The sequence below is a fragment of the Plectropomus leopardus genome, chromosome 24 (genome assembly GCF_026936395.1).
Source record: "Plectropomus leopardus strain MGB_pleo_1.0 chromosome 24, ASM2693639v1, whole genome shotgun sequence".
NCBI classification, from domain to species: domain Eukaryota; kingdom Metazoa; phylum Chordata; class Actinopteri; order Perciformes; family Serranidae; genus Plectropomus; species Plectropomus leopardus.
In genome coordinates, this window is record NC_142199.1 from 2743103 (window position 1) to 2760661 (window position 17559).

Below are 17559 nucleotides of genomic sequence, written 5' to 3' on the forward strand. Positions count from 1 at the left end.
GAACTTGACTTGCTCTCCGAAATATGTCAGACACTTTATCACACGAGAAGCATATTATCTGGGAATTGCAACATAGTTGAATTACAGACATTATGGCACCGCGGGTCTTTATCAAATAAACAATTACCGTATGCAACGACAGCTTGTTTATCCTTTATCTTGATTTATTTACCAAAGTGTCACCCCCCCCCCTTCCTCGAGGAGTTATTTAGGAGAAGCAAATGTTGATACCCGCTAAGTTTTTTTCATCCCTAATAAATGTGCAATTTTCCCCCATATTAAAATTTAAGACTGCTGAATGTTCCTCCGTTTTTTCAGCACCGTGCACAGCTAGTTCATTAGCAGAAATGAATAGCGAAGCCCAGCTCATTTAAATTGGCTGTCTTACATGACTTCTCGCCGTACTCTGTTCCTGTCACATGCTTCCAAGAATCATTGACTCTTATTATACATGTAAATGGCTATCATAAAAATAAAAATTTCATTTAAGATTGTTAATGACTTTTTGCAGCAGTCTGGCTTCCTTTAATGATTATACCCTGCCCCCTAATTAAAAGTATTTATCTTTCAAGCATCCGTGACCGGGGCCCCTTGCAATCGGAGTTGCTCAACAAAAGGCGATAAGTCAGTCAAGTTTGGGAAAGGTATCACCTGTCAGGGATTGAGCAGCTTGTAACGAGGCGTCTGTCAATGTTTAAGATTGTCGAAATTCCATCAGCAGTGATACAGTTTGAGTAAAAGTAGCCTCGCATCATGTCTTGCATCCCCTGCACAATCTGAAACATTGAATCACATCGACCACATTCTCATCTCATGGTGCTTTTCATTTTCTGCAGCTCACAAGCTTTTTTTCCCCTTTTTCTCTCCGAGGTTATACATTACTGTAAATATTTTTTGTTGTTTGGCTCAGAGCGGGACTTTTCTCTAAGCGTGAACCAAATGGTCTCTGTCGCTCACAGAGAAACTGTTTATCATGTCTGTCTGCTGAGGGAGCATCGCTGGGGCTTCACCGTCAGACCTGGCTCAAGCAGTGTTTGCCGAACGCTCCGCCGGGTTTGTTTAAATCTACTCGGGCACCAGATGGGTGGGGTTTACGGCGTAAGACGATACCACGGGTGGCAGGATGTGCACACATTCGTTAGAAAAGTATCAGAAAGTCAGCTTAGTGGTAGCTTTCGTGATTGACGGCTCACCTGAACCCCACACATCTGGTGGAGGAGACAGAACAAAAGCTGGACGTGTTTTTTTGTGTGTCAGATTTGTGAGAAATATTGGAAAATTAGGTCATTTTAGACACTTTATCACTAAAAATATATATTTTTTTTGCAATTTTATGGTAACTTAACACAAAAAAATCAATATCAGTTTACTGTATGTAATATTAGGAGTGTTTTCACTGCTGTAGCTCTCTGTCAGACAGCCTTTAATGACATTGACAAGCTGGCTTCAGGTCCGCATTTTTGTGCTTGTCAAGGCCACCAAACTCCATTGAGAAAAACAGTAATTTTAGCTCACTGAACACAACAGCTGCTGGTCTACTGCTGCTTCGATCACGTAGTTTATTTGTATTATTGTGTGACGTGGGTGAATCAGAACTAACCCTTTTAAATGCAGAAGTCACACGATAACACAAACAAGCTGTCTGATTGAAGAAGCAGTCAACCAGCAGCTCATGTGTCCAGCGAGCTAAAATTAATATTTTTGTCAATGGAGTCTGGCTCTAAAGAAAGCGATATAACAGCCTCGTTTTCCCATTAAAAATCACTATCTGATATTAAGTTAAAGTGATGAAAATACTCCCAGTATAGCGTACATGCAGACTGATGTATGTTTTTTTAGTTGGGACTGTTTTAAGTAGCTAAAATATGTTTTTTGGTGGACCCCATGCACAGCGATAGCTCATCAGACTCCAGCCTGCTTCTCCAGTTTGGAGATGTACTGACTGACATGTACTGTATGTAATATACTGACTGCAGAGAACCTCATGTAACCATACTTAACCCCGAACCCTGAACTATCCCTTTAACTTCATCAGTGAGCCCTTAAATGAGCGATTTTTGCTTTCGGATTATCTGACTGAATAGGAACCTCAGCGGGTCAACAAAACTGCAACTGCAACCAAACAAATTAAAAGACACTCACCAGTACCATCGACCGAGGCGCTCAGCATGTCGTTGTCCGGCCAGATGTGCTCCACGCCGCTGTCCCGCATCTCGTCGTCCTCCTCCTCCTTGGTCAGCAGGCCGTGGCTCTCGGTGCGCGGCGAGGCCTCCGGGTTGGTGAGGCTGGCCGGGCTGCCGGTGCCGTTGATCAGGGGGTCTTCCTCGGACACCGGGAGCTTGTCCTCCTCCTCCGTCTCTGAGCCCGTCTCCACCACATTCTCGTAGTTCAGAGCTGTGACAGAAAACAAAGAAAGAAAGGTCAACACAGGAGAGTTTGGGGATGTCCTGAAGAACGTCTTGGTCACATTTTTCAAAATTATAAAGTGATAGATGAGGGAAAGTAGGCGTTTTTGGAACTTCCATATGAGTGTCAGCTGAGTGATTAAACTCCAAACACAAATGACAGAGGAATCTGAAAATTTGGAAATTGAGGTTTATTCCCAGATTAAAAAGGTCACCCCACATCACTGCTCGGTCCAAGGCGTAGGCGCTTCTTTTTTTTTTGTGGGTTACACCCCAATTACAGCATCCGCGACTGGAATCTGTGACTGAACCGCAGCGGTGGGCAGACAGCTGTCGAGGAGATGCGAGCCAAAATAGCCACTAATTTTCAGTCCTGCTCGCATGCCTCGGATACCAACGAGCTGCACCTTTCAGGACGGGCTCTGCTCCGGAGCATACCCGTCACGTTTGAGATGCTCCGCATAGCACATACAATATTACAAATGTCGTCGCTACACATACAAAAGGCTTAACCTATAGTCATTTAGATTATTCATCACATGTACCCCTCGGATGTCTTCACATTTGCATCGCTGCTGAACCGTGAACATAAATATAAATGTTTCCTAACATATGAAAATATACGACAGGGCCTGGAGGCACACACTCAAGGTACATGCATACCACACACACACACACACACACACACACACACACACACACACACACACACACACACACACACACACACTTAAAACTCCACAGCAGCATCAGCAGGGCATGCCTGCTTCCACAACACTCCAGACATATGCCTGCTTTTCTTAAAATAGACGGCCTGTAAATACGGCCCTGTGAACTCAATCAAAGGTGGCTCGCGTGCAAATTAGTCACCAGCGTCGGCAGGTTCTCGGCGCATGCTCGCCGCGGCGTAAATCGTGGCAGCGGAGGTCGTCAGAAGACTTATTGGGAGGAGTGCAGATGGAGCGTGAGGCGAGCCAGAAGCATGGCATCACATGGGGACACACCTCATTGGCAGCTTGTGCAAGAATGTTCTGTGGCGAGAGCCAATCATGGGAGGACCCAGACTTTGAGCCACCAAAGCGAAGAGGTGGAGGCTTTTTTTTTGGTTGAATTTATGTTCCTGGGTAATAAAAAAAAGCTGCAGCAAACTCATAAGTCTTCACTGATAGCTTTGAGATGATTTTTTTGTGAATAAATAGTGTAATCGAGCTTAATCGCGGCGGTTTATGTGCCTGCCGAGGCCTCGCAGTGTCCCTGCCTCTTGAACTTTTCCCAGAATCACCAACCAGATGAAGTCCATGCATGACATTTCTGAAGACATTATACATATCAAAAGATAAGCCTCCCCACATCTCCTCCTAACACGTCTCCGTACGATTGACTGGTCCGCACTTGCCTTCAGCGAACAACTGCACAACAGGTGCAAATTAAAATGAAAACAGGGCTTTCAAACGTGGGAGGGGAGGCAGAGGGGGGAGGATGGCAGGCAGGCAGGAGGGGGATGGAGGAGGAGGAGGAGGAGGAGGAGGAGGGTGGGAGTGCGGTGACCTGCCTCGAATACCAATCGACGGAAGAAACAAAACCTTTTCAAGAGGTGTGATCACAAGGGTTTAGGCAAGTTCAGACTCAGTAATGCTCCTTGGAGATGACAAAAAAGGCAACGCGGGCTGGAGACCCACGAGTGGAGGGAGACGTTAGGAATTCTTGGGTGGTCCGCCAATTGATATTGTGCCTTTATTGGGAAAGTTTGTACCGATTTAACTTGATTGATTCGTCTCTCGACTCGACACCCCTTCAAAAATATTTGGGAATGCACCTCTCCTGAGGTTTTCAACTTTTCTCAGCCGCGTCCCATCAGCTCTGTGTCCCCCCCAACTTCCAGAGGAGGGGGGGCGTCCGCGCCGGGGCCGGTAGAACAAAAGGCCAAGAGGCTTGGGAAGCTATCAACCCGTCGCTGTGAACCTGATCTCTGGATGCAGATTCAATGACGGCGGAGCAGGGGCCGGCTGAATGAAATTATCTAAGGCTGGACAGGTTTTAAAGGGCCCATTCTTCCCCAATAAAAGGAGGGAGGGAGCTTCTTTTTGTTTAGCAACACATCCACCGCGGCAACGCACACCGTTCTGACTTCAATCCCCCCACGTAGGGAATGCGGCATTGTGGACGAACTTTCCGAGGCATGATTTAGGCCTTCAAAGTGGCGCTTTCATTTTTATTTCTGTCTCCTGCTGCTTTTTTTCTTATCTCCAGTGACGTCTTCTCAACTTTCTGAACAAATTCAAACACTAGAAGGTGGAGGGGGGGCGTCAAACTGTCTACAGTAGACGCAATCTTCCCTCAGCTGTCTCCTCCGCATTCAACGTATACCTCCAAGAAGGCAAAATGACAGTGGGGTGCTCGTCAAGTCAAACGCGTAGTATTAACGTCGAGAAAGACGCCATTGTTTAGGTGCCACCGCTGACAAGAGCCTCTCCCTCTCCGAGCATGAAGCATCTATTGGTATTGTGTCACGCAACAAAGTAATTCTAACCTACTAATATTTCGCAGGCAGTTATTTCGCCTCCCTCCCCAACTCCCCGAACCTCGCTCTTAATCAGCCTTTTGTGTTGGCGAGGAGAGAAAGACAAAGAGGAGATAATGTTTACTCCTCAAATGCCTCTCTCCTTTTCTTACCTTAAGTGTCATCCTCGACAAAAGCAATTACGCCTCACAAACTCTTGCTACCTGTTTGCCTCCGTCTTTTTTATTTTTTTTTTTATAAAAGGTAAATAAAAGGAGCCTCTTTGACTTGCAGATAATTAAAATGACACATGTAAGAACGCAATTCTTGTTTAATATCGGGTTTGGAACTATCTGACATAACCCTTTCACAGGCCTGGCATTATTCTGTCACTCTCAAAAAAAAAAGTACAGAGGCGAGGGGAATATTGTATATTGATTAGGATGGCTAGAGGCATCACCGGTGACAGCCGGAGAGAGACCCGGAGAGCAAAGGGAGAAAGTCTTATTAAAATCTCATCATTTCTTTGATGAAGATAAATAAAAAAAAAAAAAAAAAAAACAATAGCAAAGGCAATACTTCAGCGGTGACAGTTGTATTCTGCAGATACTGAGAAGCCGGTGGAATTAATTTAGTGCCGGGGAAACAAACTCCAAATCTAAAACGATTATATTTACAAAGCGTCAAGGTTTGACAGCGAACAAATGGCTCCCAGTGATCAAAAACGCCTTTAATGTTGGAGTCGTAATCGGCTCGTGCAAAAAAACACAAACAAAAAAAACACAGATATCTCATTCTGCGTTCGATTTGGACAACAGTTGTCTGACCACATGCTGCATTCAAAGACGCCCCAAAGTCACTCAGGGGAGTACGCCGACACCAACTTGCGCCTTTAAAGTTGACCCCACGCAAGTGTTTAGTCGAAAAACTCTGTATGTATGCCATGCATGCGTGGAATTGCTTTAAAGATGACAGTGTGCCACATGAAACGACAGAAAACAAGCTCGTGTTCACATTCGCTGCAGGACTTTTGAGTTTCCTTGGAGGCCTTCTGGAGGTGAGAAGTGAAAACTTTTACAAAGATATTCACTGATGTGACATTTTAACCCCTTAAAATCTGGATCAACATCGGTTTTCTTGTGCCGAATTCAAGACACTTTCACAAGCATTTACACCTCTGACAACCTGAGCAAAATCATTTGATTTCTTCCAAAAACTTGGAGAAAATAACGGCAATAAGCAACTTGGGGAGAGATGCCTGGAAACTGCAAGACATGATGAAAAGATGACAAGAGAATTCAATGAAAAATTGGTTTAAAATGAGTTTAAAGTGACAGAGAGACACACGGAGAAAGAAAGAGAGAAATTTATCAAACAAATATGGAAAAAATCATAAAAAATCAGTTGTATCTAATTATTATGATTTTATATTTAATTATATTATTTTTAAAATAATAATATAATTATTATTTAACCCTTTTTTCTTTTTGTTTTTGCTATTTTTCAGTTTTTTAAACTTTTTAGTTATTTCTTGTGAATGTTTTGGTTATGTTAACTAATTGCCTTTTTTCCATGTTTTTGGAAAGAAATCAGGTTAATCAGGTTTCAAAAGGTTAAACTAACAGCTAAAGAGGAAGCTAAGGGAAAGTTTAGGATGACTGTGTATCTGAATATGTTACTAAACCCCCCAAAAATTCAAAGATTGGGAAACTTTTCTCCAATTTGCTACACATTACAACTGAAATTCTTCCCTTCTGCAGCCGCGAAAGCTGAGTTCAGAGGTGCTTCACCTGCACTCTGCCAAGGAAAAGCATTTGACAACGCTAACAGGTATAATCACATTTATTTAACGATCCCAAAGTACTCGTCCAGAGCCCAGAGGATGCTGCACTAAAAGCCCTTTCCTGCTCGCCTCTCACAGCCAGAGAAAGAGAGCTCTGTGTTCAGCAGGCCAACGGTGGAGGTGATCGCTGCGGGGAGAATGACTAACACCCACGTTCGCGCTCTCACGCTAACCCCGGCTGACTTTTTAGTCGAGTGTCGGGGCTTAGCTCCAGGTGACACGCTCGGCCTCCTACGCCGATAATGAGCCAGGACATTCTCCCTATTGGACGATAACTGCTCACGCTCGCTCCCTGTCTCATGAATGTGAGCCAAGCGGATCACCTGGATGGCTGCGAGGGAGATGGGGAAGCAAGGTCTGTGTCTGTGTGTGTGTGTGTGTGTGTGTGTGTGGGAGGGCATTAAGGTGGAAGCGAGGTCGCTGCCTTGTGGCTACGGCCGGCGGTACTGGGTTCTCATGATGACCTTTTGTCTGCCATTGTTCCCGTCTGCAACAGTTTAAACACTTCCCCGGGTGAGTCTACTCCTGTCTGATGGAAACCTCACACCTACAGGAAGACACTAAGTTTCTCAGCACAGTTACCTCTTTTTTTTTACATTAATGACTAATTCTCTGGCATGTTTTGAAGACGAATGTGCTTTTTCTTTTGCTTTTTGTGATTTTTATCATCAAAATGTAATATTTCTTGGTCGAATCTTGTGTTTGCCTCCAAAAAAAGGCACCGTAATTAAAATATACTCATCCAAAACACTGCCACCAAGGAGTTAAAAATAAAAATAAAATCTATTTTGAAGATAAACTCTTTGTTTAACCCTTTGAAACCTGGAGCAACAAGCAAGTTGATGTGATTTTTTATTCAAAATTTTGTAGATTTAGAAAATTCTTTTTAAAAAGCGAAGTAAAAACTATATAGGGAAAAAAGTGATGATGATTTTCATTGCTACATATTTGAAATTAAGATAGAGGATTATAATACATTTTCTAAGTGATTTCACAAAATCATTTACTTATTTTTCTTTCTTGTCTTATTTAGATTTTTAAAAAAATATTTATTCATTTTTTCCACTAATTTTTGAGGATTTTTTGGATTTGTTTTCCCCCTAATTTCTTGTTATTTTTGGGTCTTTTCTTCTTATGACATTTTTTCCATGTTTTTAAAAGAAATCAAGCCAATTTGCTTGTGTTTAAGGCAGCCTGAACACTAACTTCTTTGAGTTGACTGGTTTGATAAAATTAAATTAAATCAATACAAAATTAATCAAATTCAGTCAACTTAAAAAATTAAGGCGTCCAGATACTAAAAACAAACAAAAAAAAAAATATATTAAACTTAAAAAGGTTATAAAGGTTTACACTTCACCTACAGTAACTATTTGTCCAACCTGCTAAACTTTTAAAGATTAAATGTCATCTACGCTTCTCTGTAATGATTTTCCTTCAAACTGAGGGTCCGCCAGTGCCGTCCAGGAGTGAACCGGCCAGACAAAAGAATTGCCGACATGTTTGGATATTTTGCGCTATCTTGTCTCAGTATAATGGTGCGATCGAGCACAAGGGGCAAATCAGGGCCAAGTCGGTGAAAGGACGGTGGCAGAGGGCAAACAAAAGCCCCTGAAAAGAGACAGAGAGAGAGTGAGGGGTGAGGGCCAGGGAGGGGAGGGGGCGACTTGGGAGAGACGATGAATGGTGAAAACTCAGTGAAGTGTAAACGCAACCTGGGAGTGTGTGTGTGTGTGTGTCTGTCTGGGCAGTGTGTGTGCATATGTCTATGGGGGGGGGAGGGGTGTCGCAGGAAAGCGAAGTGAGTGTGTTTGACTGATATGAGTCAGTGAGGACAAAAGTGTTTTACAATGTACGTGTTTAAGAGATGCTTTAAACAACTTCCTTAAAAAATTAGGAGCAAATTACAGAAAGTTTAACAGTAAAAAAAAGTCTCTGCAAACACCAACATGATAAAAAGCCACAGAATTCACATGAATAAGTCTATGAATGATAACCAAAAAGTGCAGTGTCAGGTTAATCATAAACTGACTGTTTTAACGCCCAAAACAGTGAGTAATCAGCATTTCCCAGAAATACTTCTTCAAATGCAGGGGTGTAGTGCAAAACTCTGGGCACTGTGCATAAGCAATCTTTCTGCCCTTCCTCTCTTGATCCATTTCTCCTACACACCTTTTAACATTTTGTTACAAAGTCTGTCTGCTTTCTTTCCTTTCTTTTTTAGAACCCTAATTTCCCGTTTAGAGACGATTTCTAGCAAAGGAGTCGGGCCTTTAAGTTGGGCTTTTAATAAAACATTCATTCTTTTAGCCAGTTTATTCGGCAGATTAAATTTTAGTGATGGCACTAAGTGCAAACAAAACCAAACTTGTTATTCCAGGTTTTCATGGGTCCCCCTCTCTTTGGGACCCCCAGTATTGACAGAACCTGCAACTTTATGGTCCTTCATGCCAGTTAATGCAACATTTCTGGTACCAAATGCCGGGAAACTTTGAAGATTTGTCAAAAAACTACAAACTTGATCACCATATGACACAAAAACTTCAATTTAAAGTCTTTACAAACTGTTTGTATCCACTAAAATGCACCTACATGATCAGAAAAAAAGGCTCAATATCAGACAGAGAAAGGTTTTGCGATGGCTTGTGTTGATGGGGAAACTTCCAGCACGTCGCCGTGCATCTGTCAAAATTGCCGCTGGGTTTTGTCCGTGAGGAGACCCTCGCAGCAGCACTGACTCTAATTCAATTAAAGTCCCATTTATTTGCCGAGGAGGCCCGAGCAACAGGCTGGGGAGGGAGAGGGAGGCAGAGAAAGCTTCAAGGTTTGCTCAACAGCTCAGAGGTCCCACCTTTGCCGGGTCCTGCATGGATTCACCATCTGTGCCCCCCCCCACTCCTCCTCCTCCTCCACCACCTCCTCCTCCTCCTCCCCCAGTTCACACATGTTCCTGCCTCCAACAAATGTTCGGAGTAAACCTCCTCCTCCCCCTCCTCCTCGTCACACAAGCCAAAGAAGAAGAATAAAAAAGACACACAAAAGCTTCCCCTGGCTGCCCTCAGGACTCCCAGGCCAGGAGAGTGGGAGGGAGGATTCAGAGAAGAAGAGGAGAGGAGGGAGATGTTGGTAGGGGAAGGGGAGGAAGGGCGGAGGAACTGTGTGTGCGGAGGTGAGGGGGGGGTTAGGAATATAGATTTTTTTATTCCGGCTCAGGTGAGCTTCCCCTCGCCTCCTGATGTTACCCTGACACACGTCAAGCAATGGGAAGAAGGGGGGAAAAAAACGGTTAAAATTAGAAAATTTAATTTATTTGATAATTTCCCAGAATAATTAGAGTTAATATGGGTTAATTAATATGCAAATCTCTCAGCAGATGTTCGGCAGCAAGGCTGCGCGCGGCTGAGGAAAAACAGCCCCCTTCTACTTTCTCCTGCCTGGTTTTGGCTGTCAGTTATTGGGCCGTAATTACTGTAACTAACCAAATACACACAGTCACACACACACACACACACACACACTGAGGGGAAAAAAAGAAAAAAAAAAGAAAACGTTTGCTGGGTGAACTGCTTCCAGTTTTGGAGTCGTCGCCGGCAAAGCGGTGCTTCTCACACACATAAGAGAGACCATCGCTAATTTCCCCTCCACTATAAAGGCCCTTTTTATGCTCCGAGCTGAATGAATGCAGCGAGTACTTTAAACTATTTGAAATTTGCGGGGCTTTGTGTGTGTACCGATGTATAAATGTAAATTGTAAAGAAGGAGAAGCAGCGGCGACAAGAGCACCTGCACGTTAATATGGAGGAGAAAACACAGCTAATAAAGCAGATGTGATGAATCTGTCTCGCCATAATAAAGGGACAGGCACGTGTTTACATGTGTGTTTATGGCTGAATACTAAACGCCGTAAACATGCATGCATTCATACGAGAAGTAATATGTGAGGCAACTGAGGGGCTGTAAATGTGCGAAAAATGCTGAAAATATCACCACTGCTGAAGTTTTTGTTCACCTTTTCAGCTCTTTTTTTTTTTTAAAGTTTGCCTATAAATTCCACGTTTGTATTTTTTTCCAAAGGCATGTTTTACGATTCTCTATCATAATTTTACAAATAATCCATCAAATGTTCTCCAACAACAAATCTGACTGATTGTTGAAGTCAATTTTGAGGAAACAGGTCAAATATTCACAGGTTTTAAACAATCACCAACTTTGTAAATATCACAATTTCACAACGTTCTGCTATTCTACTTTATTTTATCTTTTTAATTAAATAGATTTGACTATTGCGATTTTTAAAGGCATCCTCTTGAGCTCTGGGAGCTTACATTCTGCATTTTTGAGAATTTTTTGAATTTCACAGACTCCATAATTGAAAGTAGTGGAAAGTAACTAAGTATATTTACTCAAATACTGCACTTAAGAACAAATTTGAGGTACTTTCTATTTGTGTCAGTTTGTAATTTTACTCCACTACATTTTACAGGGAAATGTTGTGATTTTTACTCAACTACAATAAACTGACAGATACATAGCAAATTTATAATTTTACTAAATTACCAAACAGTTTATATAAGTAGAGCGGGAATGATTAGTTGATTAATGAATGAGCTAACTGACAGAAAATTAACTAACTTATATATATATTTTGATTGACATTTTAGTAATTATTTTTTTTTAAATATAATTATGGGATTTTTGGGTGTTTTTTATTTTTATTAGATTTATTTTTTTATTTTAGATTTTTCATTTTTTTTGTTTTTATTATTATTATTTTTTATTTTCTGCACTTTTAAAGTATATTTTCTTGATTATACTCAGTTACTTTAACTGAAGTGACATTTTTAATGCAGGACTTTAACATAAAACAGGTTAGAGCTATTACTCAGGTAAAAGAACTGCATGCTTCTTCCACTGCTGATAATTGATTACTTAATCTAAAAATAATCAAGAGATCCATCGATAATGAGAATAATCACCAGTTTTAGCCCTAAAATGAAGAACTCATCTCCCTGGTTTGTATTCTTGTGGGAGGAGGGAAGGGTTACCTTTAATAGAAAGATTTAATTCATGAATTCTTCCCTGGGGAGGGAGGAAAAAAAATATAAGAGCCTATCTCAGGGTGCTTGCCAGGGTTCTCCTGTGGTCAGCTCTCTTCAATAATAATGTGTTTCCGATAGCAGCAAGTGTGTGTGAGTGTGTGTGAGTGTGTGTATGCGTGCGTGCCAAAAGCAGAGACTGTTATCTAAATCGTTCCTCTTTCTCTACGGCCCGGAGTCTCTCTCTCTCTCTCTCTCTCTCTCTTCGTTTCCACTCCTCCTCCTCCTGCCCAGTCTCAAAGGGACACCGTGGCTCAATGCCATGAGTCCACGCCCCGGCCTACACACACAAACACACACACACACACACCTACCTACATGTAGCAGCAGCAGCAGCAACATGCATTCATAAAAATAGACGCACACGCACACATGACGAAGCGGCATGCGGAACATTTTTATAAATAGGAGCACACGCTTTCACACATGTGAAAAAACAAACTCGCCAACACGCCAACACACACACACACACACACTCAGGTGGCCCAATCTGCTGACACGGCCTCGTATCAGGCTGAGGTGGAGCGGAGAGGGGGCGTCAAATTGATAGCCACAGCCTTCTGTTATCAGACTGTTTAATACTGGAACCTGGCTTCAAGTGTGTGTGTGTGTGTGTGTGTGTGTGTGTGTGTGTGTGTGTGTGTGTGTTTGGAGGCCCCATGAGAGCCGGCGTGGCCTTGCAGTACTTTGTGCGCAGCGCCACCGTGATAACACATCTGCTTTGGGTTCATCTGTTTATGAATCACTCTGATCTGCCCTGGAAGTGCTACACCGCTCCTGTGTGTGTTTGTGTGTGGAAGTGTGAGTGTGTGGGAGTGTGCGGCTGTGTGTGTGTGTTTCTCTATGTGCCATTGTGAGTATTTACGAGAGAGGGAAACACGAGGAGAGAGACGAAAAGGGAATACGAAGAAGACGGAAATGAAAGCCTCCTAATTGAGAGGAACCGGGAAAGGTACAAAAGTTATGACTAGGACAGGTGCATGTCACCTAGGAGAAAATCTTCCCCTTACAGCACAGAGGAACAAAAACCACAAATTCTTCACCTCTGACAGCCCCCACATGCCTCCACTTACTCAAAAGATAAATAAATTGAAAGCTCTTCTCCTAGGTGTCATGTTAAAAAGGAGAAAAGTCTTTTTTGAGGTGGTATTTCTTTTCAAAGAAAACTCTTCTCCTAGGTGGCATGTCACCTCGGAGAGTACTCTTCTTCTCGGTGGCATGTCACCTGGGAGAGTACTCTTCTCCTAGGTGGCATGTTACAAAGGAGAAAACCCTTCCTTATTGTGGCATATTTTCTGGGAGAAAACTCTTCTCAGAGATGGCATTTCAACTAGGAGAAAACTCTTCTCCTAGGTAACATGCCACCTAAGAGAAAACTCTTCCCCTTGCAGCTCAGAGAAGCAAAATCCACCAATTCTTCATCCCTGACGGCCCCCACGTGCCTCGCTTTAATAAAAAAGAATCTATAAAAATAAATTACTTGCACTAAGTATATGCAAATTCAAATGTAAGCAATCATTGCAAAATTAATTTTGCCAGAACTGATTAAAAGCTTTAATAAATCTATATACAGTATTGCGCCAATCTGATATTGTAAATTTATTACGCTCCCTGTAAGATTAATTAGAAAGCTACGGTAACATATTGCACTGCCAGGCCAGATTACTGTACTTTTTTGTTAATAACAGTTAAGCAGAACCTGAGCTGTAATTACCGGCTAACAGAAGCTTTTGATGCTGATTTCCTTCACCAGGAGCAGAGAGAATGAGATCCAGACGGTGAAAAAAGGAAACAAATGAAGGCTTCTTCCTCCTTTAAATGCTATGCATCTATTTTGGAAGAAAGGAATTAATCAGTGCTTGAAGTTCATCTTTTAATATTGGGGAAAAAATCAAGGGAATTCAGGCTGGAAGACTTCATTTCGAGGACATGAATTATCCTCATTTGGTCTGAGCAAGGCACCAGCACTGGGTTAGGGTTGAATTCCCTCTTGAGCAACTCAAGAAACGTAGCAAAAAACAAAGTCATACTCTTTACTAAAAGTAGCAAACCACCATGCAGCTGCTCCAGGCAATCATCCCAGACTCTTTCACCTTTTTCCTCAGACACCAAAACTGCCGAGGAGGCCGCCAGATAGCGGCGAAAACAACCGGTTTGATCTGGCCAAGGTTGTTTTGCATTCCTGTCCACAAGTGACGGGGCCATGGCCGCGTTTATCTCAGCAAAACAGCACCTGAGAGCTAAAAAACTTCTCACCGCCGCCGCCACTTTGGCCTCAGAAACTCCTCAAAAGCAACAACGTGGAACTTTGAAAATACTACGCGATAAGGGCATGACCACATGTGTTTCTTTCTTTGAACGTAGAAGCAGTAAAATGTCTGACAATAACAAGAAAAAACAGCGGAGTGAGACCTCACGCTGTCACAAAACTCTGCCAGTCACCAGCTGTTTAAAGGTCGATCAATGTGTGTGTGTTTGGGAGGGGGAGGACGGACGGGGGAGTCAAGCCGAGACCTCAGATGGACTAAATAGATCAGACAGGATGAACTGGGGGAGGGGAGGGGGTCCAGGTGAGGGGCCACAGGAGGGTGAGGAGGGGGGGAGTCCTCTTCTTCCTCTCTGGTCCGAGCCAATCTGGGGGCCCTGGGCCTCATTCACATGGTAATGAGCGTGTAAAATCACATCTGTTACCCCTACACACACACACACACACACACACACACACACACACACACACACACACACACACACACACACACACACACAGAGCAGACCTTTGTCACCTGAATAGCATCCCCACCAGGTATCAAACAAGCACCAGGAAGTGGGGAGTGTGTGTGTGTGTGTGTGTGTGTCATCCCCAGCAGGCAACCGGCAAACTGGGCTCTCCAATCAGTAAATGACACACAAATACACACAAACACACACACACACACACACACACACACACACACACACACACACACACACACACACATGCTGGAGAGGTGGCCTGGGCCCTCGCAGAGAGGGAGAGCCCTCTGGAGAAAGGCGAGTCTCTCTGACACTGTTACCAACTTCCCAATTAGCTACCAGCCAGCCAGAGGGGGAGTCAGAGGGGGAGTCAGAGGGGGAGTCAGAGGGGAGGAGGGTGGACAGATAGGGGCTTAGCTTATCGTCACAGCAACGACCTGAGTGTCCAAAACCATGTCCGGGAAAAATGTTTCTTTCACGATTTTTAAGTCATATGTGAAAAGTCTCTAGTGTGCGTCACTGTAAGCTAAACAAATGAAGTGTAATTTGTAAAATAAAGTGTATTTTCAAATTGGCTTTATTTCTTTCAAAAACATGAGAGGACAGAAATGAGCAACTTAACAAGAAATGGACCAAAAATAAGCAAGAAATGAGTAAAAAAAGATGCAAGAAAATCACTTGAAAACAGGCAAAAAAGCAATTAAATGAATTAAACAAAAATTAGAAATTAAATAAAAAACAAAAAGAGATAAGAAAATGAACTGGAAAAAAATGTGCAAAAAAATTTTTTTTTTCTGTGTTACACTGAGATATGTAGTTCTAATAAATAAAAATATATTGCTCTGGATATTTTTCTTTTTTAAAAAACACATTATCTAAAAATCTCCCAATTTTCTTGTCATTTTTTTTTTTTACCTTTTTCTTTTTTTTTAGTTTTACAGACATTTCTTGCCAAGTTGCTCATTGCCTTTTCAGAATAAATCAAACTAATTTTCTCATTTTCCATGGGTCTGAATGCTTGTGAAAGGCACATGGACGCAGCACAGCAAAAGTAATGTTGATCCAGGTTCTTAAGAGTGAATAAATACGGCGCATAGGTAACCTTTTGACTCCCTGTTGCGTACAAATAAAGTGTATCGTAAGGATGCAAACATCTGTTAATGCTTTTCTAAACTGATTCGTGACCTTATTGTGGTCTCCTCACGCACTGGTGCAGTTTTTGAGGTAAAAAGTTCCTAGTGTGCATCACTGCAAGCTATATGAATAAACAGTATTTTCAGGATGCAAACTTGTATTAATGCTTTTCCGAATCGATTTGCCTTATTGTAATCGCCGACTGCATGCGAGATTTCTGCACACCTTCCTCCAACATCTGCGTGTGCATGTGTGTGTTAGACAGCGCCGACGGCAAGGTACGCCAGGTGTAAGACAGCAGCGAGATGACACAACTTAACCTCTCTCTCGATCTCAGTAAACGGCACAAACAGGCAGGCGCTGCAGTCGGAGGGCCCCAGAGCCCATGACTTATACATGACGTGGGTGGGAGTAAACAGGAGCAGACCGAGGCATTTTGTTTCCCTTTTTCCCTCTTGCCAGTTGGCTTTTTTTTCATGTTGTACCTGGCTTTCTTATCTAGCCGCAGGAGGGCGAAAACTACACTTTTAATTACATGGTGGGAGTTGAGGGGGGAAGCGGGAGGAGGTGGGGGGCGGTGGAGGATGTGGATACCTAGGGCTTTTTCACATTCAGCGCTACACCTTAATAAGAGAGCTAAGACCTTCACTGGAAAGTTCAAAACAGCAACAACCTCCACATTTATAGGTGCAGCTTTTAATATATCAAGTTATTTGATTGGTTTTGTCTTTAAAAGCAAAATTAACTCCATTTCTGAGGCTTAAATCACCCCCTGAATGCATATTTTCCATTGTAGGCGCAAATGTAAGGGTTCCTATCAGCGAACAATGAGTGCAATTATAAAATAATTGGCTTAAATTCCCAGAATGACAACATATAAAGGTACTAATAAGAATATGAGTGTAAAAAATACTCTAACTAGCTTAGCAGAGAAATTAAATCAGGGCATTAAAAATGATCTATAATTGTGTTTGGTCATTTTTTATTATGTTCCAGGTATTAAAGGGATGGTTCAGTATGAGGTACTTATACATAGATAATGTACTAGCCACAGTAGATGACGGTCAATGAGCCCCAGTTTGGAGAAGCAGATACACAAACATACACAGAAGCTAAGCGATGTAGTGCTGGGAATGGGGTCCACGGTAATTTTGAAAAATATTTTAGCTACCTAAAAGTTTCATGTAAAAAGACATCAGTCAGTTTAAGTGTATGCTACATTGAGAGTATTTTTGACCCAGAAATGACCCAAAAATAGGTAGAAATTAGTAAAAGATTACAAGAAAATTACCAGAAAATAAAAAATAAATAAATAGAGAAGTAAAAATGGCAAGAGTGTGATTTTTTTCTCTGTAACATACTTTTAAATATATGACTACAATAATTAGAAATAAAGTTTTCTGGACTTTTTTGTGGATATTATCTAACAATCTCCCCATAGCTAATTTTCAAGTAATTTTTTTTTCCACTTTCTACTTTTTTCTTTCTTTTTTTGCAATTTTCCAGACATCAAGTCGCCCTTTTCCTCATCTTTTCAACAGAAATTAATTATGAATTTTCTCAGCTTCCATGGGTTTAAATGCTTGTGAAAGGCGGCTGAACGCAGTGCAACAACCCTCACTGTTGATCCAGGTTCAAAAGAGTTAAAAGAGTGAATAAACACTGCACATAAGTCACCTTTTGATGTCCTGCGCTGGTTTATTTGAACATGATGCATGTTTTTTTACACACCTGTATTGCATTGCTAAGAGTAGCTTGGTGCGTAGACCTTTTTAACGAGACAATTAACCCGACTCCATGTGGAGGAAAGTCAAAGAAAAGGTTAGTTGTGGATGAAAATGTAAATTT

At 42.1% G+C, this 17559-nt stretch overlaps 1 protein-coding gene across 4 annotated transcripts in view; it reads right to left on the reverse strand.

Moving 5' to 3' along the window:
• Window positions 1-17559, reverse strand: part of zeb2b (zinc finger E-box binding homeobox 2b) — a 104265-nt gene that overhangs the window by 24224 nt on the left and 62482 nt on the right. For 2 of the 4 annotated variants that reach the window (XM_042513400.2, XM_042513398.2), the window contains exon 3: window positions 2143-2394. In XM_042513400.2, the coding sequence (XP_042369334.1) occupies window positions 2143-2394 (252 nt within the window). Of the gene's footprint in view, window positions 1-2142; window positions 2398-17559 lie in introns of all 4 variants that reach the window. The other 2 variants (XM_042513399.2, XM_042513397.2) reach the window with 1 other exon arrangement.